This window comes from Pezoporus wallicus, unplaced genomic scaffold, assembly GCF_028554395.1.
Source record: "Pezoporus wallicus isolate ANWC-B61680 ecotype Strahan unplaced genomic scaffold, APGP_CSIRO_Pwel_v1 contig_6658, whole genome shotgun sequence".
Taxonomy (NCBI): Eukaryota; Metazoa; Chordata; class Aves; order Psittaciformes; family Psittacidae; genus Pezoporus; species Pezoporus wallicus.
Genome location: NW_026642312.1, coordinates 2,312,804 through 2,337,403, shown reverse-complemented (window position 1 = coordinate 2,337,403; position 24,600 = coordinate 2,312,804). Strand labels below are relative to the sequence as shown.

General features: G+C 42.3%; 1 protein-coding gene across 3 annotated transcripts; it reads left to right on the top strand.

Annotated features, from left to right (window-relative positions):
- The first annotated feature begins 622 nt into the window (after nucleotides 1-622).
- Nucleotides 623-23,121, top strand: OTULINL (OTU deubiquitinase with linear linkage specificity like). 3 transcript variants are annotated; one of them, XM_057428844.1, is made up of 8 exons: nucleotides 623-835; nucleotides 16,199-16,358; nucleotides 16,467-16,498; nucleotides 16,598-16,689; nucleotides 18,345-18,494; nucleotides 19,252-19,380; nucleotides 20,785-21,057; nucleotides 22,192-23,121. In XM_057428844.1, exons 1-8 carry the CDS (start codon nucleotides 739-741, stop codon nucleotides 22,369-22,371), a joined length of 1,113 nt encoding a protein of 370 aa, XP_057284827.1. In that variant the 5' UTR covers nucleotides 623-738; the 3' UTR covers nucleotides 22,372-23,121. The 3 variants fall into 3 exon arrangements, with proteins under 3 accessions (XP_057284827.1, XP_057284828.1, XP_057284829.1); XM_057428845.1 differs by lacking the exon at nucleotides 623-835 and adding an exon at nucleotides 4,005-4,100; XM_057428846.1 differs by lacking the exon at nucleotides 623-835 and adding an exon at nucleotides 4,463-4,578.
- The last annotated feature ends 1,479 nt before the right edge of the window (nucleotides 23,122-24,600 follow it).

The window sequence follows — 24,600 nt, the reverse complement described above, 5'->3', positions numbered from 1 at the left end:
ATTTAACTGCAAAGTTATGGTATTGGGCTATATCTTCCAATGGTGTAATTAAGAAGCAATTAGTAGCTTTAGACTGGTCTCATCTAACTTAAAACAATGAGTGAGGAGGGAAAGAAAAGTATCCCCTGAAGCACCCTCTGCGTGGTTTTATTAAAAATGCCATATCTATCAAGTGATTTAATCATGTCAGCGTTAACTTCACTTTTACATAGCATGACCCATGTCTTAATAGAGAAGGGATGATTATGTGGACCATCCGTTTCCACTTCACAGCCAGAGTGCTTCTACAGCAAGCACACTGATTGCATGAGAAGTCATGTTAACTACTCAGCGATCAAGCATGGCATTGGAGTTGAAAAGAAGAGGTTGTGACTCTCTGAGCACTACTGCTAAGACAGAGACCACCACATAGGTACGTCACAGTTCGAAAATCACCTTGCAATCTCTGGTCCTCAGCCAACTTAGACGATGTGGAATGAGGAGGCAGCAGTGCGGCCTTTACAAATAGCTGAGTTGTGCTCGATTCTCTGGGTTTTTTCCTCTTGCGGCTTGGATATGGAGAAGCACACACAGCCTGTGTGACTTCGAAAACTTCAACGGAAATGAAACAGGAAGCCAGATCCTTTCACAGCTTGTTGATCTGTGAAGACGCACAAAGTCCGTAGAGACTCTTTCTACCCCCAGCAAAAGAACTCAGGGGAGCAAAATCCAGCTGTGGGGGGATCTTCCAGAGAGGAGATGCAGAGGCGACATGACAGAAAAGCGAGCAAGAACAGAGACCTGTGCACTGAGCAAGAAAAACGAAGCAGAATTAACCGCTCCAAGAGGAGTGTTGGTAAGTTCGTACAGCTGTGCTCTAAATTTTGGCATTTCACCAGGCTGGTGATCAGGTATAGAAAGCTCCTGTATTGCAGATCACAGCTGCACGGGCACTATTCTTACCTGTGTGTTGGACTACACCTGCCCTTGGAAGTAGTAATAAATGATGATAAACAGGGAAATGTTTCCTGACTGTTAATAACAGACTTGAAAAAAAGGAAAGGTGAAGCTCTCACTAGTTCTAGGAGAGTTAGGTTTCCTGCTTTTACTGGCTTGGATTGCTGTTGCCTTTGTTTCAGCAGACCCTTTTCATGCTCTTTTTGAATTGTTTGTGTTCTTTGGGATGTGGCTATGATCCTGACACTGACCTGCAGACGGGAGCAAGAATGTAGCAGTTGCTTCTGCTGATGGTTTGATTTGTGGATTAAACAGAGATGGTTAAAATGTCTTCACACTTGCTTAGCACAGCTTTCAGAATAAGCTTTTGCTGTAATAGCTATGCAGTCTCTTGTGGGTGCAAGTGGAGATAGTCACAGTCATGCCTGCTGCTTGGAGATGCCATAACCTGCAGAAAAAACCTGGAGGTTCATGTCATGGGCAAGTTCATAATGTTCCCCTAAACAGAAGGAAATATCATAAATATCCCTAAGCAGTAGAAGTTTGCCACCAGCCTTGTCTGAGCATCACAAATATTTGCAAAATGCCATGACCAGAAAGTCTAGAGGAAGAGAATCAAACTTGGGCTGCTTCCAGTCAGAGCTCCCTGGAGCTCTCCCCTTGTCCCCATGGAGCTGCTGCCTACTTGGAGGCGACACAGGGGAGGCATTACTTCTGCAGAAACATACTGAATGCATGCTCCAAGTAAGGCTTTTTCTGGATCCCTATACTGTTTCCCAAGATATTTAGGGGAAGTTCACACTTTCTGAACCCTCATAGCAGCATGTTTCCACTTCTGCACAGTCTGTAACAGAAACTGCCTTCCAGTGAACTGCTATTCCCCTTTTTGAAGTTGATCCCAACACAGACCTAGACCCAGACCCAGACCTAGACCTTGCTTGCTCTCCTTAGAATTATCCTAACTCATATTCAGCCAACAGGAATGGCACACCATACCAATCCAACACAGGATGTGGGAGGCTTGCATGTTACCTGGCTCAAACTCACCAGAGCTGCCTGCATCCCAGGTCAAGGAGAGGCTTGCAGAGGAGGGAGGCAGGTAAAAGCTGTACTGTCTTAGCAACTTGAAGGAGGTGAGACAACATTCTCCTGCCAAAGCCCACAAATGGGAAAAGGTAGTAGAGAGCTCTCCATAACTGGCTCAGGGAAGAGGTCCAGAAAGAACTTATGGAGGAAGAAAAAGCATATGGACCTCAAGCAGTTTCAAGTAAGTGATACCTGTTTGATTGATTGCTAGGGCTTATTCCCAGCAATAGCACGTGCAGATGGGCATAAGCTATTCTCTGTATCGCGCTGAAGTGCTGAATAAATTTCCTGCGAAGAATGCACAGAATTGGGAAGTGGGAAGGACTCATGGATACGGGGGTTGATCTGCAGTGTTTGAGCTAAGCATGTTTCATCTCTCTTCTCTAGTGAGTCAGCAACCAGATAAACATTAACTTTCAGGCCTGTCTGCACAAAGAAATCACCTATTAAATCCTCAGATCTGAACATGGGTTAGAGAAGGCAGACTGAGGCAAATCTGGTGTTGGCTGGAAATCTAAACTATCAAGTGGCACCAACGCTGGCCTGGCCAAGGCGAGAAGGAAGCTAGGAAGGGAAGCTGAAGTATGTGACAGCTGCAGGAAAGATGTGGCTCAGAAACAAATCCCAGCTATCTTGGAGCCTTTGCAGGTGGATGCTGTGTGATCTGTATCCTAACAGCATCTCCCAACTGCCCTCCTGAGACACATCTGCGTTAAGCTGCAAACTGCATGTCCAAAAAGCAAGCACCAGCCAGCTGATGCTGCAGGTGTAGAAATGGCACAAAATTCCAAAATGGATTTTTCAGTGGAGCAGCACACAGCACTACATAACTGACAGCTTCAGACTTCTTAAGCCAACTATTTACTTTCGCTATTTTTAGCCATATTTTAAGCCTAGATTTTCCTTTGCTTGAATAAGTGTGTTTGTGCCTTTCTGCGAGTGCACCTAAGTGAGTATTCGGGACACCGATGTTTCATGGGTTTTGCCTATTTTGCTTCTTGCCCTGATTAACTGAGATAGATGGAGAAACAATCTGTATTTGTCACAGATAGAAGGAATCTCTTCACTGTTCACAAAAAGTGTTGATTTTCTATCTCAAACCATTTTAGTATTTTACATTTTAGAAAGAAAAAAGCAAACAAAACGTAACAAAACAACCCTGTAGATTTGTCCTGGCTCTGAACTGGAGCAAACCGCTTGTAACTCTGTAGAAGACTTATGTTTGCGTCACTTGTTCAGACCATTACAATTCCCTTCTGTTTTTCCCGCAAAGTCCCTAGGGAGATGGAAAAAATTTGTTCCTTAATATGTAACCAGAAAATAAATTACCGCAGTCTATGCAAATTCTCTACATACAGCCAGGGCAAATTACACCTGGAAGACTGCTATATGGGGGGGTACCTGGCAAGGGTGAATTTCTTTTTGTACAAGTGGACTTCATTATGTTAATAATGAGTGAATCAGTGAGGAAATCATCATTCGATGATAGGAGAAAAAACACAGCAACTTTGCAGTCATAAGTTGTATTGAGATTCCATGGATAGATTTCAAACAGATGATGGTGATGTTGGTCTCCATTAAGGGAACTGCTGCTGTAAAATGTAAAATAACTGTGACACCGAAGTACGAATTGTATCTGACTGACAGAGGAGCCGCAGGGACTGCTGCGGAAATGGAGAACTCCACTTGTTTCTTGAGCTGAATGCAACCGGACTGACTGAAGGTAGTCACCGTCAGCAGAGATGGGTGCCGAGGGTCGGCCTTCCTCCCCGAAACGGGGTCCGCGACCACCACGCTGTCTGAGGTACCCTCCCACCCCGGCTTTACTCGGTCCTGTCAGCACCCGGTGCCGGGGCAGTGCCGGGGCCGCAGTGGAGCTCGGCTGGTGCCGCCGGCAGTGGCAGCGCCCCGGGGTGCCGGGACTGGCCCCGGACGGGAGGATCGGGGGCGGGGGGGGGGGGGGGGGGGGGGGGGGGGCGGCCCCGGCCCCGCGGGATCCCCGCCCCGGGCGGTGCCGGCGTTGCGTCTGTAGCCGGGGTTTATCCCCGGGGAGGCAGAAGCGGGGAGCGGCGGAGCGGGTGAGGCGCGGAGCGGGGGTTGCTCGGGTGCCGCAGGGTTCCCGCGGCCGAGGGGAGGGTTTGGGTTCATTTGTTGCTGCTTTACTTTTTGTTTTCCACTTGCCTGTTTTGGGGCCGTTTACCCGCAAAGCTGCTGCTCCGCAGGTCCCCGCGGCGGGGAGGACCGGGCTCAGCCTCCCACAACTCCCCGTTCCCCTGCACCGTTCCCCACCGTCCCCTGGGGTGCGGCGGCGGCTCGGCCGGTCCGGAGCGCACCTGACCTGCGGGGCCGAGGCTGCTGCGGGAGGCGGGAGCGGCCCCGGGATGTGTCCGGGGAGAGACCGGAGGGGTGGGCAGGTCCTCCGGGAGGAGCTGGACGTGTTTGGGGTGGGGTTTGCTTTATGAGCTGGTGTATTCTGAGCGCTCTGCGCTGGTAGCTCTAAGGGACGTGGGGACCGTTGTGAACTTAAAACAACAGCTCTCGCCGTTTTCACATCAGGTGTGCCTTTGGGGGGTTGCTATGCTTTCGGTTGTTTGTTTTTGTTTTGTTTTGTTGGGTGATTTGTTGGTTTTGTTTGTTGTTTTGTTTTAGTTTTTTCCCCGAATTTAAATGTTGCCGACTGGTTTCCCTCCCCATCTGATAGGCAAAGGTTTAGGAAAAATGGACTAGAAATGAGCACATAATTATAGAAACTTAGGAAGATGGATGTGCACCTCTTCTGATCTGCTGGCCGGCACAGTTACATGTAGTTCTGTGTCATGCATGGCTGAACATGAGCCAGCTTGTGCCCAGGCAGCCAAGAAGGCCAACAGCATCCTGGCCTGTATCAGAAACAGTGTGGCCAGCAGGGCCCGGGCAGTGATCATCCATCCCCCTGTACTCGGCGCTGGTGAGGCTGCACCTTGAATCCTGTGCTCAGTTCTGGGGCCCCTCACTGCAAGAGAGGCACTGAGGTGCTGGAGTGGGTCCAGAGAAGGGCAACAGAGATGGTGAAGGTTCTGGAGAAAAAGTCTTATGATAAACAACTGGGGGAACTGGGACTGTTTAGTCTGGAGAGGAGAGTGCTTTCAGGGGACCTACCTGAAAGGAGGTTGTAGTGAGGTGCGGGTCAGTCTCTTCTTCCAAGTAACAAGTGACAGGACAAGAGGTAACAGCCTGAAGCTGCACCAAGGGAGTTTTAGACTAGACATTAGGAACAATTTCTCTGCCAAAAGGTTTGTCAAGCACTAGAACAGGCTGCCCAGGGAAGGGGTTGAGTCACTGTCCATGGAGGTATTTAAAAGATGTGTAGATGTGGTGCTTAGGGACATGGTTGAGTGGTGGACTTGGCAGTGCTAGGTTAATGGCTGGACCTGGTGATCTTAAAGGTCTCTTCCAGCCTGAACAGTACTATGATGTGTCACTGTGGTCTTTTAGATTGAAGGTACCATACCCTGCCAACTTGCTTTTCTGTTTTACATTTTAGGATACATTGCTGTTTTGATAGTTATTAGCCCAGCTCTCGTTTAGCACTGACTTTCATACTGAATGGTTTGCCTTTTGGAGGAGCTGTACAAATTGTGCTCAGTTTGTACCTTCATTTTCTTCAGTGGAGAAAGAATGAGATTTCTGTGGTATTTAGTGAGTGAGTTTTAAGCTAGTGTGGTCCTAACTGCTCTATTACTGGTATATGCAGGTACAGTTATTCCCACTTTCGTCCTTTGGCACACTCCAGTTTCTGCAAGTGATGAAACAAAGAGGTAAAGTGTGTGAAACAGGAAGAAATGACCCATTTTGGTTTTAAGGCTCAGAAGGCTTCTCTGTAGTCACTGAAGTTTGCTCCTTTAAGAATTTAATTTCTTTACTGCTGGACAAATATTTTAATTCTACATCGAAAGGGGCACCATACAGTAAGAGCAAAAGCTGCAATTTTGCATATCTCTACACAATACTACCAGGTGAAGGGTGTTAAAATTGATATTGAAGAGAAAAAACAGCCCATTAAATATAAGTGCTTTTATGGATGAGTATCTGCATTTGGGTGTGGAGTCCTGAAAAAAAAGAAAAAGAAAAAAAAAATATGTGGCTCTGATAGTTTTTTTGCCATTGGGATGTAAGGTTTTTCATTTTGTTTAGCTTTTTGGACCAGGTTGCCTGACTAGATGGTGTGTATTTCCAGTTCAGCATCAGGATTTTCTGTTCACCTTGTTTCTTAGATACAGCTTCCAGGTTAAATCCTTGCATCCTATCTACTAAGGACATGAAAACAAATGTTAAAGGGTTTTTCAGTAATGTTAAAGGGTTTTTTCTTCAGTTCAATGTCTGAAAATGATCAGCCTTGGATGATTACCCAGGCAAATGAGTCTGAGATTTTAGAAATGAACTCTGTGCTGTACCTTCTGACCTTGTGCAGCTGAACTGTGAGAGTCATGGTGACAAACTACACTAGGGTGATGCGTATGGTTATTTAGAAAACACAAGGGAATAACCAGTGCTCAGGAGTCAAAAGGTTGTATGATTATGATGACTAATTTGTGGGTGTGATTAGAATTGCATAACATTTACCTTATGGAGCTTTGTAATTTTCTCTTGGTTTAGGCTGTGAATTTTATTTTTTAATTACCCTTGCATCACATTAGTCCTATTCTAATGATGTTTTTATTCAGGCATTCTGAGCTCTAAAGGAGTTAGAGTGCTCTTTAAAGTCAAGTGTTAATCTGAGTTGCTATCTGACATCTGACTCTGAATCACTTCAGGATCTGTTTTCTGATTTGGAGGAATTTGGGAAAGAACAGTGGACTCAGGGCATCCTTTTTGCACTCCTGGGTTGATTGAGCTGGTGTGGTGCCACACATAGCAGTAATGGGGGACTTTTCCGATGTGCTCTGTTGCTGGGATTCCCAGCATGGCAGACACCAGCTCTTCTGTACATGGTTGCAACACTGGGGATCAGACATGACAATGCTGTACCTTCCAGAAAGATGGAGAGATAGTTATTTACTAACTAAAATGTCAGTGGTTTATGATGAAAGAATGTGAGGACTTGCGTGATACAGCCACAGCAATGTAAAATCAGCCAAGGACAGTTTTAAGCGCACAGTTTGTAGCTAGGGATCTTGCACAGGTTCTTGGGTGCTAGAGAGAGTATAGCTTGCATAATACAAAATTTGGTTTGTTGTAAGTTTTGTTTTTTTCCCTTGAATGGTATAACTCATGGTGGCCTATCAGTTGCCTGATCATATAAAACCATCTCAAAGTTTTGACCCAGAATATGTGAGGGGAAAAAAGGAGCTAAGGGTGTTACTTTCCACTCTTGAGAAGGCTCCAGTGAAGGCAAACGTGTCGTAAAATACTACAAAAATGCTGCATGCATTTCTGAAAAATTCTTAACTCATCAGCTTTCAGTTTCGTTTCAGCCTTATACTGTCTTTGCAGCTTCTTCCCATTTTTTCACTGCTGAAGAGTGATACCGTACGTTTTTGGCATCCTCAAGATCCACAACCTTGGGGTTTTCCTATAGCCTGTGTGGAGGCATTGGGTGCTTCTGACAGAGGGAGTGTGTCTCTAGCCCCTGTCCTTATGTCATCACTTACACCACACATCCATGAAGAGGGATGTGGCTAGCAAGTCAGCTTGTGCTGCCCACACTTTTCTTTCGACAAACACTTCCCTGAGGAGGCGGCTGTGGACTGAAGAGAAGAGTTGTGTTGTCTTCTTTGAACCACATCATGCTAAGGTAGAGGGCTGAAAATACAGGATGATGTGACTGTACATGCTCAGTCTCTAGTCCTGTCACTAGCTCTGCACGTAGTCTCAGGCAAGATCCCATCTCAGGTTCCTTGTCCATAATATGTTACCAAGGTTTTCCATATTTTTTTGAATGTTTATAATTTGTTTCCAGCATGGGTGAACGGTGCTATGAAAGTGGGAAATAAGTACCTTAGCGTCAGATTAGTGCCTTGATATGATGTGTGAGTAGGGCTTCAACTGTCATCAGGTCTGCCCTAGGGTCTGTGCAGCAAAGTAGCATCATGGCAAGGTGCTTGCCACTGCTCACAAATCAGCTGCCACTGGGAAGATGCTGGCAAAGTTTTTAAATGGTGAGTTTGTGCAAAATCAGTCTTTGTGAAAACTTAAATACTGGTTTCAGGTCTGTCTGTGTGACAAACAGATGTCCTTCCAGTGTCCCCCAGTTCTGCTCTGAGCACAGCTCCATGCTGTGCGTGTGCCTATTGCTTTTGTCTGGGAGCAACCTGCGGATGTCTTCACTGGTCTCCAGTTCTGGTTTCATTTCGTGTCACTTCCTGCACATGAATTTCATCTGTGATATACTTGCCAAAGGCTGAGGCCTTATACACAGGGGATTTCATGTCACTGTAGAGCTTTAAAAATGACACTGCTGACTTTCAAGGCTAGAGGCTGTACAGTAGTCTGTATTTAATTTTCTTAGTTTACAAGCAATACTAAGCTGTGCCCCTGCCACATGCCAGCCCCTCAAGAAGAGCTCAATAAGCAGTGTTACACTTATTTTACCATATTATTGTATTTTACAGGGCTGCATGATTTGTGTCTTATGTAGACCTTGCCACATAACTGTCCAGTTTTGAGGCAGTTTGTGCAAGTAGAGTTGTCAAGGAACTACAGTCTCTTGGTCCCTGAGACCGATGTCCAGAGTGCTTCACTTGAAGCTTCTCTTGGCATCAAAAGGTCTGTAACAATACCAGACGTGCATTAGTGTTAATAATACTGTGTTTTTACAAGCAGAGAGCTTCCACATGGGTTCTTGAATCACATTTTTCATGAAATGTTTGTACAAGCTATGACTGAGTGATGGTAACTAACATTTAAGTTACCTTGATGCAGTCAGTTTTACCCTTCAGCATGCCTTTTGTGCTTAAGGTTTTGTGCAAGAAGCATGTGGTATTCTTAAAAAAGGCAGAGGACTCCTATGTGTGTGAGCTAATTAAATAAATGCCATTTTGAAACTGTTGCCCTTTAAAAGATTAAGAGAGAGCAGGGTTTAAACAGCCCAGATGCTTCCGTTAGCTCTGCAGAATAAAGCTGACATTCTGCCTTTCATTGGGCTGGACACTGAGTGGCAGGGGGAAAGAGATGCAAGACCCATTTCTGTCATTTGCATTCAGAGTGATGGCTTTGACATTTTGTTTTCTGTTGCCTTTCCCTTCTGCTTCTAATGTGTCTTGGAAAGATGGAGAGAGACAAGTAAAACTCCCAAGCAAGCAAGTAAAGCAACTGGAATAACTTCTGCTCATGCCTAGTAGAAAGGTACAGGCTTTGTGATATGACACAGCACCAGGAGATGTGAATTATTTGCATTATTAATCTTAAATTATATGTTATAGAATCATAGAATATTTAGGGTTGGAAAGGACCTTAAGATCATCTAGTTCTAACCCCACTGCCGTGGGCAGGGACACCTTACGCTAAATCATATCACCCAAGGCCTCGTCCAACCTGGTCTTGAACAATGCCAGGGATGGAGCATTCACAGCTTCCCTGGGCAACCCATTCCAGTGCCTCACCTCCCTAACAGGAAAGAATTTCCTTCTTATATCCAATCTAAACTTCCCCTGTTTAAGTTTTAACCCATTACCCCTTGTCCTATCACTAAAGTCCCTAATGAAGAGTCCATCCCCAGCATCCCTATAGGCCCCCCCTTCAGATACTGGAAGGCTGCTATGAGGTCTCCACGCAGCCTTCTCTTCTCCAGGCTGAACAGCCCCAACTTCCTCAGCCTGTCTTCATACAGGAGGTGCTCCAGTCCCCTGATCACCCTTGTGGCCCTTCTCTGGACTTGTTCCAACAGTTCCATGCCCTTTTTCTGTTGAGGACATCAGAACTGCACACAATACTCCAGGTGAGGTCTCACAAGAGCAGAGTAGAGGGGTAGGATCACCTCCTTTGACCTGCTGGTCACGCTCCTTTTGATGCAGCCCAGGGTACGGTTGGCTTTCTGGGCTGCAAGCACACACTGAAGCCGGCTCATGTTCACTTTCTCATTGACCAACACCCCCAAGTCCTTCTCTGCAGGGCTGCTCTGAATCTCTTCTCTGCCCAACCTGTAGCTTTGCCTGGGATTGCTCTGTCCCAGGTGTAGGACCTTGTAATTGACATGGTTAAACTTCATGAGGTTGGCACCAGCTCACCTTGCAAGCATGTCAAGGTCCCTCTGGATGGCATTCCTTCCCTCCAGTGTATCAACTGAACCACACAGCTCGGTGTCATCGGCAAACTTATTATTATTCTGTATGAAAAACACACAACTGTGCACAGCCTGCACTCAGAGTCTGGTGCACTTTTGGAGAGGACTGTGCTCTGAAGATAAATATAAAATCTGTGTTATGAAGGTACAGCAGTCAGACCTTGTATGGAGATGGGAATGATGTGATACACAGATGGAACCTAGTCAAAGCTGTCTGGCTTTCAGAGCAGGGTCTTTACCTGATGGCAGATGTCTGCAGTGCCTGTAAGAATCAACATCTGTGACTGATACTACTTAGACAGTAGACAAGCTCAGATAAGTTGATATTTTGTTTGTCATGGGTTACTTGATGATGCTGGTTTTCCGGCCGTCACTTGGGATAACTGTTTATCAACAGGTAAGAAACTTAAAATTCCTTGGACTGTCCTCCTGTGTGTGCCTACCAAAGTGACTGGCGCTTCTTGCTGCTTTCCCCTCTGGTGTCCTTCAGGCAAAGGACACTTCAAGGTGTCAAACCACTCTTTAGGGATGAGCTGAATGGGAGTCACCCAGGCTATCCACTGGCTGTTTTGTCCAGGAGCACTGCTAGGGGTCTCCAATAAGCAGCTTGTTTTCTTCTATGCTACTCACATTGAGATTTTTCCCATATGGGTTTTTATTGACATTCCCTCTTCCTTGATCTCTCCTCATGTACAGTTGTGGGGCTTCTTATTGCTAAGTCTTCAACCTTTTTTCTGCAGTTATCTAGACAAATCTGGCTTCAGCTATCTAGATAAATCAACAGAAGAACCCAAGGTATTTATAAGACTTAGCCTATCAGCTAAACTTTAGTGTAAGAAGATGTTTAGGAGGAAAATGTTTCCTTTACTCTGTCAGTTTGGATTCAGTATTGGAAAAAAGAAAAACAAAAACCAGGGGTGGGTGGGGAGGGAGGGAGGCATTTTGTGAGTTGTGTTTGTAAATGGATAAACCAGAAACAACCATGAGTGACTTTAGGGGTAACTCAGTGTGCAATTCAGCAGCAGGCATAATATGAGTCCTTAGAGTGGGCTTCCTTCAAGTGATAGGTTTACTGCCTTTATTGTAAGTTTTGTTTGAAGTGTGCAGGCATTAAATAGTAATTCTGCATGAGGATGGGTTTTCTTTCCACATTTAAAAAAATCATCACATTAGCAGAAATTTCAGATGCTCCTTCTTTAAAAGGAGATTATTACTTTTTTACTCATACTTAGAAATAAGCTCTGAAAAGATACTTGAGTTTTATGGCAGGAAATTATTTTCATATATTTCTCTGGACTGTAAATTCTTTGAAGGCTTCTCTCATGTTTTTTCTTACATAAATGGAATGTAGCTGAGCTTTATTCATCTGAAGGTCCTGGATGGAGCACTCAGTGCCTTAAAAAGGAAGCTGAATTACACAGGAAATCAAGAACTGAGCTTTCCTTTTGTTCTTGTAGACGTTCAGAGAGAAGGAAAATGGTATGTGCAGGCTAGAGCATGCATTAATATCTTGATTATATAGATGAAATGAGTTTTGTAAAGGTAACTGTAATTAATATGTTATATTTTAGCTAAGCACACAGTAGGTAAGAATGCATTATGCTTGTTGCTACAGGGTAGGAATAAGTAAGTGTCATAACTGGATAGATACATTAACACCAGCAACTTAGGACCTGTTGATGATCAGGGAGTCCAAAGAAGGCTGTCAACCTTTCTACTCTGTTTTTCCTGAAACATCTTTGCAGAAAGAGAACAAGGGCTGAGAGAGCACTTGGGACTCCTACGCAGGATAGTTGTGTAAATAAAGCCTTTCTTGGAATTTATGTGCCTCAGTGTTACTTAAACTACTCCATTTTCTACGTAATTGCATGATTCTAGTTACAGCTTGGGGCTGGGATCCTGTTTTGTTTTTTTTTGGAGTTGAGATCTGATCAGCAGGCATGGTTGAACTTTTGCTAAGTCACTGATGATTACCATCTTTGCCTGCAAATGATTCTCTTTTTCCTCTTATACCAAGTAGAGATCCTCATCTGTAGTTGTTCTGTTAGAATAGGTGAAGAATGTTTGCTTAACAAGTTGTCACTGCTTTGCTCGGAAAAGGAAAGGTTTTGTAATGAAACAGTTACTGAATTAAGCAGTCCTTCCCACATATCTTAGTATGGGTTTGATCTCTTTCCAGTAGTTTTGACTTTTTAAAAGTCAGGTGAGGTGCTGATAATAAACTGGGAAATCGACCACTCTGTAATTGTTTGGCACTACTTAAGAAGTTTCTCTTCTAAACTGTTACGGGATGTAATCTACTGCAGGTATTGAATTCATATCATTAATAGCTTTTTGTCTATCTCCCTCTTGGCTCAGTCAGTTGAGATGCATGTGCACATGCGTGCATCTGTTCTGATGCCTGCGCTTTAAGGATGTTTGCTTTTTTCCCTTAAAAAAGGGACTTAGCCTATTCCATAATATACCTTGGTACTGATACTACATAGTCTGTAAAAAAAGTGATGTGCAACTGTGAAGATGGCTCTGCAAGAACATGCTGAATGCAGGCGGACTTGGACCTCCATGCCAAGCTTTGCATCCCTCACTTGAGGGGTTTCTCTTCCTAGATCTGGATCCAAGAGAGGAGGGAAAAGGAGGGCTACAAGTAGGCAGCAGAAGGGTTGGAACAGAGGGATCCCAAATTCTGTCTCTCTTTTTGAAGGAAGCTATACCTCCTTTTTGGGAACTAGGAATCCAATGTTGTATGACAGAAGTATGAAATTTGGCCACTTTATGGTAACAAGTACTATGTCCTGCTTTCAGTACCAAGAAGACTGCAAAGCGGAATGTCCTGGAAAGAAGTTATGCAGTCAGCTTTTAAGGCACTCTGCTATCTTCCCGATAGCCTTCTTAAGGGAGGGAGGAAATAAGTAAAAGGGTGAATGTGCCAGACATGCTGGAATATTGGATCGTGCTCCAGTGCTGCCTACAGTGCTGCCTGCTAGTTCCCAGGCTGGTCTCTTACATTTTTACATTTCATCAGTTAAGCGTTTTTAAGCTGGCAGCCTCCAAAGAAGTTGTGAGGAAGGCAACTGTGGAGCTAATCCTTTAGAGACTCTTCTTGAGTCACTTGTGAAAGAAGCAGATGTTGCAGATGTCTCTTATCCATGTTTTTCTGGTTCTTTTTTTATTTGGTTGTTTGTTTTATGTTTGTTTGGGTTTTTTTTCTTTGTTTTTCTTCTGCACGTCTCTTCAGGGGGCCGGTAAAAGCTTAAGGTTTGGCAGTAGCAGGAAGTTGATGTGGCATGAAAAGAAAACATGGTGTACTACTTGTATTGAAAGATAAACACTGTTCCTACTTTTTTGTATCAGCTCCTACTGCAGCTCCGTTAAACCTCAGTTCATTCAAATACCTGCTAAGAGCTATGTTGGAAGTTCCAGGGCTCTGTTCCCCTGCATGGAGAAGAGCAGTGCCTCCCTATCCTTACAGTGATGCTTGTGGTCAGTCTTCAGAAAGCTGTGAGCCCAGCAGCTGGCTGCAGCACAGGCCGGTTGCCACTGTCTCCTGAGGAGCAGGATAAACCCTGTCTGTGTCCCAGGGAACGGATTTGGTTTAAAAATCTGTGGGTTTAATTTAGTCCCCCCACTGTGTGTTATTAATTTAATTGCTCTTCGGTTTCTGAAGGATTTTGGAGGGGGCAGGGAGGGGGTGGAAAGATCTATTTTAAACTGCCCTCTTCTTTAATTCATGTCTTGTTTGTGATGTATTTTTACCAGCAGCACTTTGCCATTCAACTGTTATTTCTGAATGTCATTTACTTGAATAAAAAAATGTAATTCCATTTCTAAGTGTGACGTCAGCACTGAAAGTAGTAAGTGAATCACAAAGTGCTGTTTAAGCATCAGCTTTCCCATGACAGGAGGGAAAGATTATGAAGTCCAGGTCATGCAGTAATGTAATACAAGTGTAGCAAAAACATTCAAAATTGCTTGTTTGCAGGATTTCCCATCTTTACTGGGGAAATACCTATTTATAAATCCCCTATATTAAATAAAAATGGATGAACAGTATTTGGTTATCTCATGTTCTCTGACATTGATTTGTGGTTTTGATTGAAATCAGTAAGCCAGTGCTTCCCAGTGCTCCTTGAAGACCAGTTGCTTGTGACCTGTTAACTATTTACCTTGAAAGGGGGTTTGTTTGTTGGACTCCAGTAGGTTTTTTTCAGTATTAATACCAGCAAAAGCTTTTTTTCCAAAGACTGTTTGATTCAGCTTAAAAGCTGGTGCAGATCTCTCATCTTTTGCCTGTAAAATTGGTAAAGGAAGAAATTTTGCATTCACACGTATTTCTGGTACTTTGTAAAGTGAAGTATGTCATTTTAACAGATGGACCAGCTCACTTTTTTATAGTCCCAGTTTGTGCAAAATCAAAAGAGGGACCATAAAATCATTTTGAGTAATGTGTATGCATTTTCAGTAACTACTCAGTACATGCAGGTGTAACCCCCAGTCATGCCAGGTACGCACATGTTATTTCAGCCTGTGAATAGAAGCTAACAGAAGACCTGTTCATCATCTTGGCTGTTCACAGCATATGGGTGCTGTGTAAACGGGAACCAGCACCCCAAAAGCTTCTATGATTCCTTCTTTAAAGTTTCTTAACACCTTTTCATTTACAGCTCTTAACCTGCCTTTTGTTCGTGGGAGAGATGTGGATCTTGCCTCCGGAGAACTTGTACATGACATCCTGCAATAAACCTTCTTCAAACAACAGAATACTGGAAAAGGCCAAATATCAGCAGTGCTCTGTATATATGCAATAGTGCTTGTAAAAAGCATGTGCGTAGCTGTTTATCTCGTTGCCAGGGCTGGGATTCATATGTAACTCTTTGACTGGATAGTTGTCCAGTGCATGGGCTTAACTTCCTTGGAAAACTTCAGCCACTCTTAAATTTCCTGTTAAAGCCAGTGGGGGCAGAAGTTCAACTGACATAAAACTATGCTGAATGAATAAGTCCCTTTGTGGACCTCTCTAGAGAAGGATCTTTTTGGCCTTCTCTGGGGATGCCTTCATAAAAAGTTAAGTTCTCTTAAAGTTTTGTACTAAATCAATAAATAAGTTAATAATAGAGCAGCTGCGGATCATGGACTCTGGGAATTTCCTATACTCAAATTGCAGCCAGAGGGTAGATTTCTCATTTAAGAAGCAGATACTGCCATTGTCAACTATTCAGTCTCCAGGCCCTTTCTCAACTGTAGGTTTTCTTATCAACAAAAGACAACCAAAGCCTCCCTAACCCTGCCTGTCATGCCAAGAGAGCGACAGAAACGCATCCTGTTTATGTCTGTGAGGAACAGTGAGAGCGCACCCTCTTTTTGATGGTTTCCTGAGCTTTCTACCAAATCCCCAGGGAGAAGCTTTCTCCAGAGGTTTTAAACTGATCTTAAACTTAACGTAAATTGAGGCAGGAACATTCCTTTAATTCCCTGCATAGTTGTATGATGTTAACTCAGCTAGTATTGCTTTATATGGCCCGTTTATAAACTACAATTCCCAGGAATCCGTGGTCCTTGAAACCTTGTCTTAGTGACAAAGTAATGACAGTACAGGTCTCTGGATCAGCACACCCTGTTACAGAACAGTTGCTTTGGTATCAGTCTTCCTGTGACTCCATTGTAACTATATATCTAGCCTTCGCTAAGTGGAGGAAAGCCTGGAAAGGTGAACCATGTGCACCCAAAACCCTACAGACTTGAAAAATTAAACATATAATGTATGTAAAAATAATACTTGCTTTTTTCATTTCATGTTTTCTGTTTCATTTGGAGCAGTATTGTATTTGGATAATTATTCTTTTTTGTAAGAAAACAAATAGAAAAAAATATTGCAAAACAGTGACAAGCTTTTTTTCTCTCCTTTAATCCCTGTTTTAGGAAGGCATGAGGTGCAGTCCTGGACAACAGCCACCAAGCAATCCTTGTGCCTCCTGTGGCAAAAAGTGAAAGTGCAGCTAATGCTAAGCATGTCTTTCCTCGTTACTGTCATTTGGTACTGCAGAAGGCTATACGGCTTTTTAGCACAGCTACTGAAACGGTAGGTTTTTGTTACACAGACTTTAATCTTCCATGCTGTTGCTTATTTCAGTAAATACTGACTTTTGACAACTCCTCTTTGACACCTGTTTTATCATTCGGATTTCAGGTGGAGCAACTACCTTCGGAGAAAACTCATAAGTAATCTTTTTCTTGTCACTCCATATTCATTAATCTCCCCCAACTACCCTTTAGATGCAGAGCAGAAGGTAACTAATCTATGAATTAATCTTGATTTAGGGAATCTCAGTGTGCTGACAGAAGTTGATCTACTTGGGTATAGTGTGAGAGAATGGAAAGGAGAAACACAGCAGGCCAAACATATGAGGGAGGTAAGAGTTGAATTTTAATCTCTGCATGAAGATGGGGAGAAGTAGTACCTGGGAAAGGAATAGCACTCCCAGCACAAGCAGCTACCAGAGTCCATTACACTGGCTGGTCAAAAGGAAAGCGAAAGAAACAGCATGAACACAGATCTAAATTGGTGGCTATTGGTGGCCATTACTGGAGGCAGAGTGGCAGGGATCATGGGGGGAGCAGCAGTGCCCTCCAAAGGTCCTTGATCAGTGCTTTAAGTTAGAGCAGCACTATGGTATCCTAACTTGTAATGGGGACAGGCCTCCAGGAGCAACACGTTTTATGGCTCTCTGTTTCAGCTGTGTTAAGCCTTAGTCGACAAAGTAGGTTCAAAGAACATGGGCTGGATTTTTACTTTTCCCGAAAAACTTCTAGCTACAGTAGCTATACTGATGGTAGTGTATCTGTTAAAGCAAGCTTAAACCTTGTCAATCAGCTAATTAACTGTGACATTATATCCTACTATCCTCATGGTGTGGCATTTCAGATGAGCACAGGATAAATGTAGCACCAGGTCCGTATTGCTGATTATCTCATGATGGTGGGAACACTCTCTGTTATATGCTGAGGGTGATCAAAAATGAAGAAGGGGCAGGAGATGCAACAGTAATGGGAGACACCAACTGGCCATGTAGCACTGGCAATGGCTGTGAGGTTGAACTTCAAGGTGATGCCCACCACTGTTTCATGGATCAGCCTTTCAAGGAGCCTTTAGGAAAGGAAGCCACCCTTGCCTTTGTTTGTTCTGAGTAGTGCACAGGATCTGCCATTTAAATGTTGCTTTCCAATTTCTGTTGTTCTCTGGAACAGGAGGCAGCACGTACTTGTATTCAACATCCTTGCACAAACAGCAAAGCAAAAGAAAGTTATTATACTTGCATCCACCTTCAAAAAGGGAAACTACATAAAACCAAGGAAGCATGTTAAAAAGAAGCTAAGAGACTTGAGTATTTATTGTCAGTGCATTTGACAGATATATATAGATTTAGGTCATGGTATTGGAATCACAGAGCAAATGTACACCAAGGACTTAAGAAAGGGTAAAAGGAAGCTGATACAGCTAAACAAACAGCAGCACAAGGGAGTTATAAGAGAAAAAAGATGTTTTTCAGAAAGTGGAAGTTGCATCTGAATGATGAATGGAGGAAGCATCCAACTTTTCCACAATAAATGAGGAATACAGCAATGCCAAAAGTACCCAGAACAGCACACAAGGCCCGAAGTGATTTGGAGGAGCAAATAACAAAAGATAGCCAAACTTTTAATAAATAAGCAAACACAAAAAAATGAACCAGGTTAAAGCTATTATGGCAAAGAAGTCTTTCCAGACCAGCTCTGATTTGTTTGACCATGTGAAGGTTTACACTAGCAACGGTGCAGAGACTGGAGCAAGTCACTGGGTTTGGAGAGAGTTCAGAATGACCCTTAGGGGACAGTGCCAGTTTAAGGTATTTACAAAAACCATGGTGTTGGAACATCTGTGTGTATATAAAGCTTACAAATACACCCTCTCATCCCCCTAGCTCCCTCTTATGAGTAGTTGGAATTGGACTCAAATCAACATGGGTTTTGTCCACGATTTAAAATTTTTATTACTTTTTTTTTTTTTGGGGGGGGGGTCTTCTTCTAGGCATATGAAGAATTGTTTTGGAGCTGTCATATCAAATACCTGCGACAAGTCAAGAGGGATAACTATTGTGTACTAAGAGCGGTGCTTTTTCAGATATTCAGCCAAGGCATACCTTTTCCATCATGGATGAGGGAGAGAGATATATTAAAGGTAAAAATCGTTTCGTAAGTGAACATGATTCAAGTAACCTTGTACTGAAGAAGGAAGCTTTGTTCAGTGTGAAAACTGACATGTCAGCTATGGATGTAGAGGAGAATCATCAGAATTTAAAGAGAAAATTTTCAAACTTTTTGAACTCCACTTAAAGGAAAAAGTGTCCCTGATCTGAACATAACCATGTGAACAGGGGTGTAAATGTAAGAAGGAAAATAAATAAACATTGGATGGATAAATGTTACTGCCATTCTGCTAGATGTCACTCCATTATCACAAAAGGATATTTGAATCCTCCACATTTGCCTCCGTGCGAAGTCCTGTGACTCCCAAAAACATGTGAGCTGCTGAGCATGTTGCTGAAGCAGCAGGATTCCTGCTCTGGGCTCCAGGAGCCCAGGAGGTGGGGAGCTATAGCTACTGCCTGTTGGGGTAACTGTGCAAAGTGGAAGATGTCTGTAATCCTAAATACCTAAATACCAAATCTGGATGCATCCAGCTTTTCCAGAGCATGGGTTATATATTTTGCTGAGAGCATATTTTCTTCTTTTTTGGTTAGCCCTGTTTTAAAAGTTTCTGAAGGACTTGGCACTCAAACGGAGCCTCCTTCTTGACACTTTGTTGATTGAACTGTGCAATCAGAGGATAGAACCACATTGTAAATTAAAATGTGTGTAGACAAGTTGATATAACTTTATATTCTGCTTCTTGTTATGGTTATAAGTTGCTTGCCTTTATATTTTTTTTTTCCCAGCTCCCTGAAAAGCTGTTGTATTCTCAAGGTTGCAATTGGATTCAGCAATACAGTTTTGGGCCAGAAAGATACACAGGTCCTAATGCCTTTGGTAAATTGCGCAAATGCATGGAGACATTAAAGACAAATGTGAGTATTTAGGAAATGGTTGGGAGGAAAAAAACAATGAGAGATGGGTTAAGAGAGAGTTAGGGAACTGCTCCTGGTTACATATTCCTATGACAGTCATCCCTCTCCTCAGGTTTAGAGACCTGAGATACTTGGAAGGCCATCACCTCTCCTACACGGGAATCCAGCTTTCAGGATTCCACTAGGCTAAGTACTCAGGGTCCCCCTGCAAGTTAGGGAGGCCAGCCTCCCTAACTTGTTCTTATGTTTAAGCTGTAAGGAAAGTCTTCAGGAATGCCTGAGGAGATGGGGGGATCGGTTTCTCAATTTAGTATTCATGGGTAAGTTTTATTTTTTTAGTTGCAATTCACAGTTTGTTGCCACTTCAACATAAAAATGATACATGCATAGAATTAAATGAAATTCATCTCAATCCCAGTCACTGAGCATCATCTATTATTGTGGCCCCAAAAAACCTCTCGGTAGTTCCAGATGATTCTTTTCAGGCACTGTGTTCAGGACTGGATGCTTTAAGCTTTCTGATTTGGTACCCAGCCCAAAATTGTCTCCTGGAAGGTCCATTTTCTGGGTGAAAGCACTGGCTTTTGACCCCTCTAGAGCCACAGAGAGCTCAGGAGCTCTCTGAGGAGAAAGAGAAATTCTCATCGCATTCATGTTCCTTACATGTCTTTGTCATGTCCCTTCTTGTGCAGCCAACTTACCTTGACCTCATGAAGCAGAACACACTAATAACATACAAATATGTACAGTTCATAATACCATTCTGGATGGCTTATCCAGTTTGTATAGGTTCCTTCTAACTGACACACTTCTGAAATTTGGCTCAGCACTTAAGAATTCAAGCTAGGACAGCTTTATGATCTTAAAGATCTTTTCCAACACAGTTGATTTCATGATTCTAATATAAATAGTACTATAGAGGAAAATCACTGAATTTTGGAAACTGTAAGTTAAAAAACAGAGCAGGAGTCATCACTTCACCTACCCTTTGCTTTATGGCTTGGTGTGTGTGTTGGATGCACCCACACAGATTCTCTGTAACTTCCTGAGGTTCTTTTGGTGGTTATGCTCTTTTCAGACTCTTTACTGACGGTAATACCTGGATTTTCTACAGTGGTGGTGGGGCACTTTTGTATAGGGGGATTACATTTGCTTTCTCATAGAATATCAGTATCTATATGCTTGGAACTGTCTGTAACGAATAGGTTCAGCTGGATAAATGGAAACTGAAATGTGTAAGGTTTCAGATTGGTCCATGGATCTGAAAGACCCACCTGCATATTTGCACCATCATTTGGCCACAACAATGGTATAATACAGACTGGCATTTTTTCCTGTTTTGGAATTCTTCATATTAAAATAAACCTTACTAATTAGACTAATATTCTTTTGTTTGCTTTCCAGTGGATTGAAATAATTGCTACTAAAGATCACGAAGAAAGAGGAAACATCTGTAACACACTCTTTTCTGATGAGAGCAAGGAGCACAAAATGTATGAGGCCATAAAATTCATCATGCTTTATGAAGTTGTGGAAGCCTGTGAGAAGATAAAGAACAGGGAAGAACCCATACACAGCCTCTTTAGCCTTCTCTTTGCTCGTGATTCTTCATCTGACCCTTTGAGTTTCATGATGAATCATCTGAACTCCATAGGTGACTCTCTTTGCCTAGACCAGGTAATGATGTAAACGAAAAATAAATCACAAAACTTACCCTATCTCTGTGGTTAGGTGAATATATCATACATCATCCAGGATTGTTGGCCACTGTTTTCTGGGAGGGTGGGGTGGAGGGAATGGGAATGTAGGGAAATTGATTGAGGATGCTCATTTACCTTTCAGAAAAAAGACTGTAGTAGAGTAAAATGGGGTGGATGACTTTTGAAATGCTTTAGGCTATCACTGAGACATCATTCACAGCAATGATATTTTTGATGTGTAAAATAATTTCAGATTATTCAGGTTTGTCCTGTTGTTTCACTTTTTCTATCTGCTCCACCATGCCAAATGCTCTATTATTGCTTTATTTTTTGTCCCTATCTTTGGTTCTTGTTAAATCTAATATCTGTTAAGAGTAGGTAATGAGAGCTCTATTAATTGTTCACCTAATTTTATATGTAGCGAGGAGTTAAGTACTGCCACCTAAGCTCCACACTGCCACTATGCAAATAGTTTCACGTTCCAGTGGGTGAAATTAGTTTTTACAGTCAATTACAGTTATCAAGTTAATGGTTACATGTTGCAGTCACCTTCAGGAGCAGTTTGATTATAACAAGTTCCTCTGTCTGGCTATGCCCAAGGATATGAGGTTTTTCCAAAGCATTTTTCCAGATTAAGCAATTCTTTGCAAGAAGTGTCAATGGAGATGCCAGTTCTCAAGTTTCATATACATGAAGTACAAGGACATTTTTAACTTTTACTGTTAAATTTCTCTCATGTAGAAAGTGATCACAAGGTGGCAGACTTCCCATTTTTCAAGGTGTATCTATCTTTTAATAATCGCTAGTCCCTTCTTGCTCCGTACTAAGCTGCAGGAGCTGGCTGTGGAAGCAGGTTATGTATTTTGCCAGGTGAAGGAGGGCTGTTGCCCAAGTGTGAAGCATTAATCCGAATACCCTCTGCATGGAAAACAGCAGTGGAAGGACTGTTGGAACATTGAGAATACCCTCAAACTTTTGTATTTTCTTACTCCACTTACAAAATGACCCCTTTTATTCCTTGTCTACTGTTTTGAAACTTTAGCTTGGATTATCTTTGGTTTAGTTTTCTATGTGTAGAAATAGATGTCTTACGGACTTCTTTCATCTTTAGGTTGAACTGTGTCTTCTTGGATACTTACTTGAAGTAAAGATAAGAGTTTACAGACTGCATAGGTTTAATACTGAGGAATTTCAAGTAAACTATCCAGATGAATACCGAAGGGAGTGGAATGAGATTTCTCTCCTGACTGAGGATGACCGCTACTATCACATCCCCGTTTTCCGAACATGAAGGACCAGTGACTTATTCCCTTTGTATAATATAGTGAGTGACCAGTTCCAGTGAATTATGTTCCTAATCAGTAGCAGTAAGATTTTGAGAATGCTTGTTAATTATTACAAAATGATTGATGGGTTTATTGTGTAAACATTTTTCTTTAGTGTTGCAGCTCAATTCATCATCAGCCAGCTATAAAACGTATAAAATATGTTGCTATACTGTCTGGGGGAAAAAGTCTTGTATTTGAGGGTTGTCAGACAAAAAAGATTGGACTGCATGACAAAGACGGCAAAGGTAATGCTGGGGCTTCTATTGCTAGCCTGAAGGTTTACTCTGACATCTCTGGATGGGTTAAACTCTAATTCCTAAAGCAATTACTGCCTTTCCCTTGTCTGTCTCTAGCTAGGGAGCATGAATCACAGAGGAAGCAACTCCTGGGATCTGCAGTATATACTCCAGGCTATTAATCCTGCATTGACTTGGGGCTAACTAGGATAGGAGGATGTAAAGTGGGGCCTTTGAGTAACTCCTTCTCATCCCATTTGGATTTCCTGTTGTTGGAATGCTCCCTCCAGGGATGGGCAGAGCAAGCAGCTGCAGGCTGTATTGATTTCAGAAACGTGAAATTCAGCTGTCTGCACTTAGCGCTGATACCTGAAAGTGAAGAAGTCTTACACAGGGGGAAACTCTCAACGCACTCAAGAATGCTGTGCCAGATGAACAGAAGATCTACTTTGTAACTGAGGAAAGTACATAAGCTTTTACTGAAAAGGGCAGTGTTAATTAAAACATAGCATGTAATAGAGTTAGACCTGATAACTGCCTATGGCTTTTGTCAACTTGTAAATCCTTTCAGGGCTGATTTCAACATTACCTGCCAAGATTTCCTTTGCAGTTCATGTGAGAAAGCATTCACAAACACTGCGTTTTCAGAAAATACTCATTTTTATGCATTATTTGAATTCAGCAGTGTGCGTATGCATGTTTTATTCTCTATCTCAATCTCCTTGCCTAAAATGGCTATCTTCAACTTCGACCTCAGCGTTTGAAGGAAGTGTGTCTGAGAGAGGTAAATGAGATTTACCTTAATACAGGTACATTTTGTTCACTTCTCTTTTCTAAAAGAATCAATTGTGTTTTGATTATTTAAAAAATAAGGGACCTTAATTTGAAGAAATATGAAAATAATACAGCATATCTAATAAAATATTTGTGAAAAGCTTTCAATCCTATAGGCACATGGGTGTATTAAAGAAAGGGGGGTTTATTAAGAAATGGAAATTACCTTTTTCCTTATCCTAGAGATAAGAATAGGAAGGTTTACTTTACAATTCACGCAGAAGAAAATACAAGCCAGTAACAAAAACGTAAACAGATTCTGCAGGAGCTAAAGCAGTTGTATGAGGTAACTAAATGGTAATGCTTGGTGTGCATGGAGAGTGCTTGGTTCCTTTGGGTAAAGGAAAGCAATTTTATCCCTTACAGTCCTCTTACCGTATGCATGTGTATATATATATATTTATAAACACAAACACCTGAGTTCTGTATTGTGATGGGTTTGTTTCCTGAAAGTTTTTATGTTCAGTTTTGTTCAGTAATTTGTAGCTTTTAATTAAGAAGGCTTGATATCGTTAATAACTTCATCTCATCAAAACCTGCATATGAAATACTTTATTTATTAAAAAAAGCCTTTTTTTTTTTCATTGAATGAAATAATTTGTCTTTAGATTTGGTTCTGCTCTGCATGGGGAAATGTTTTAATACCTGAGAGTAGGGTATTGCTATTTATTTTGCATCAACAGTAACATTTACAGCTATGGATAAACTTGGCTATATTTTATTCTTGTTTTGGTACAAGCAGATACGCAAAAAAAAACGATGTATTTTTTATAGTGGGCTTTTTAATGGTTTGCATATTATTTATTAATAAGAATACAAAAGCATTACAGCTGAAAGTGTTAAATTGTCAAAATGTATGTTTTTGTAATCTTGAGCATACTAATAGTGGGGGTTAATAAAGATCTAACACAGACAGTGGAATTTATCTCGCCAATTTGGATATTTGCATCTGAACTAGGTCATTTTGGGCTCTCTGCCTTGTCAGTGGAAGGCAATGGCAGTCAGCCAGGGTGGGTCTTTACAGCGGTCTGGTTTTCCTCACTGACTGTAGTGTTAGCTGGCAGTGATCAACATAAATCTTTCTGCTCTAGATGTTTGATGTTAGGTGACATTAATTTTGCT

Bases quoted from the DNA above. Each gene is read 5' to 3' on its own strand.
- OTULINL (XM_057428844.1), top strand. From the start codon at position 739: ATGCAGAGGCGACATGACAGAAAAGCGAGCAAGAACAGAGACCTGTGC. The intron at 19,381-20,784 runs GTGAGTATTTAG...TTTGCTTTCCAG, and splicing joins TGGAGACATTAAAGACAAAT to TGGATTGAAATAATTGCTAC. The intron at 21,058-22,191 runs GTAATGATGTAA...TTTCATCTTTAG, and splicing joins ACTCTCTTTGCCTAGACCAG to GTTGAACTGTGTCTTCTTGG.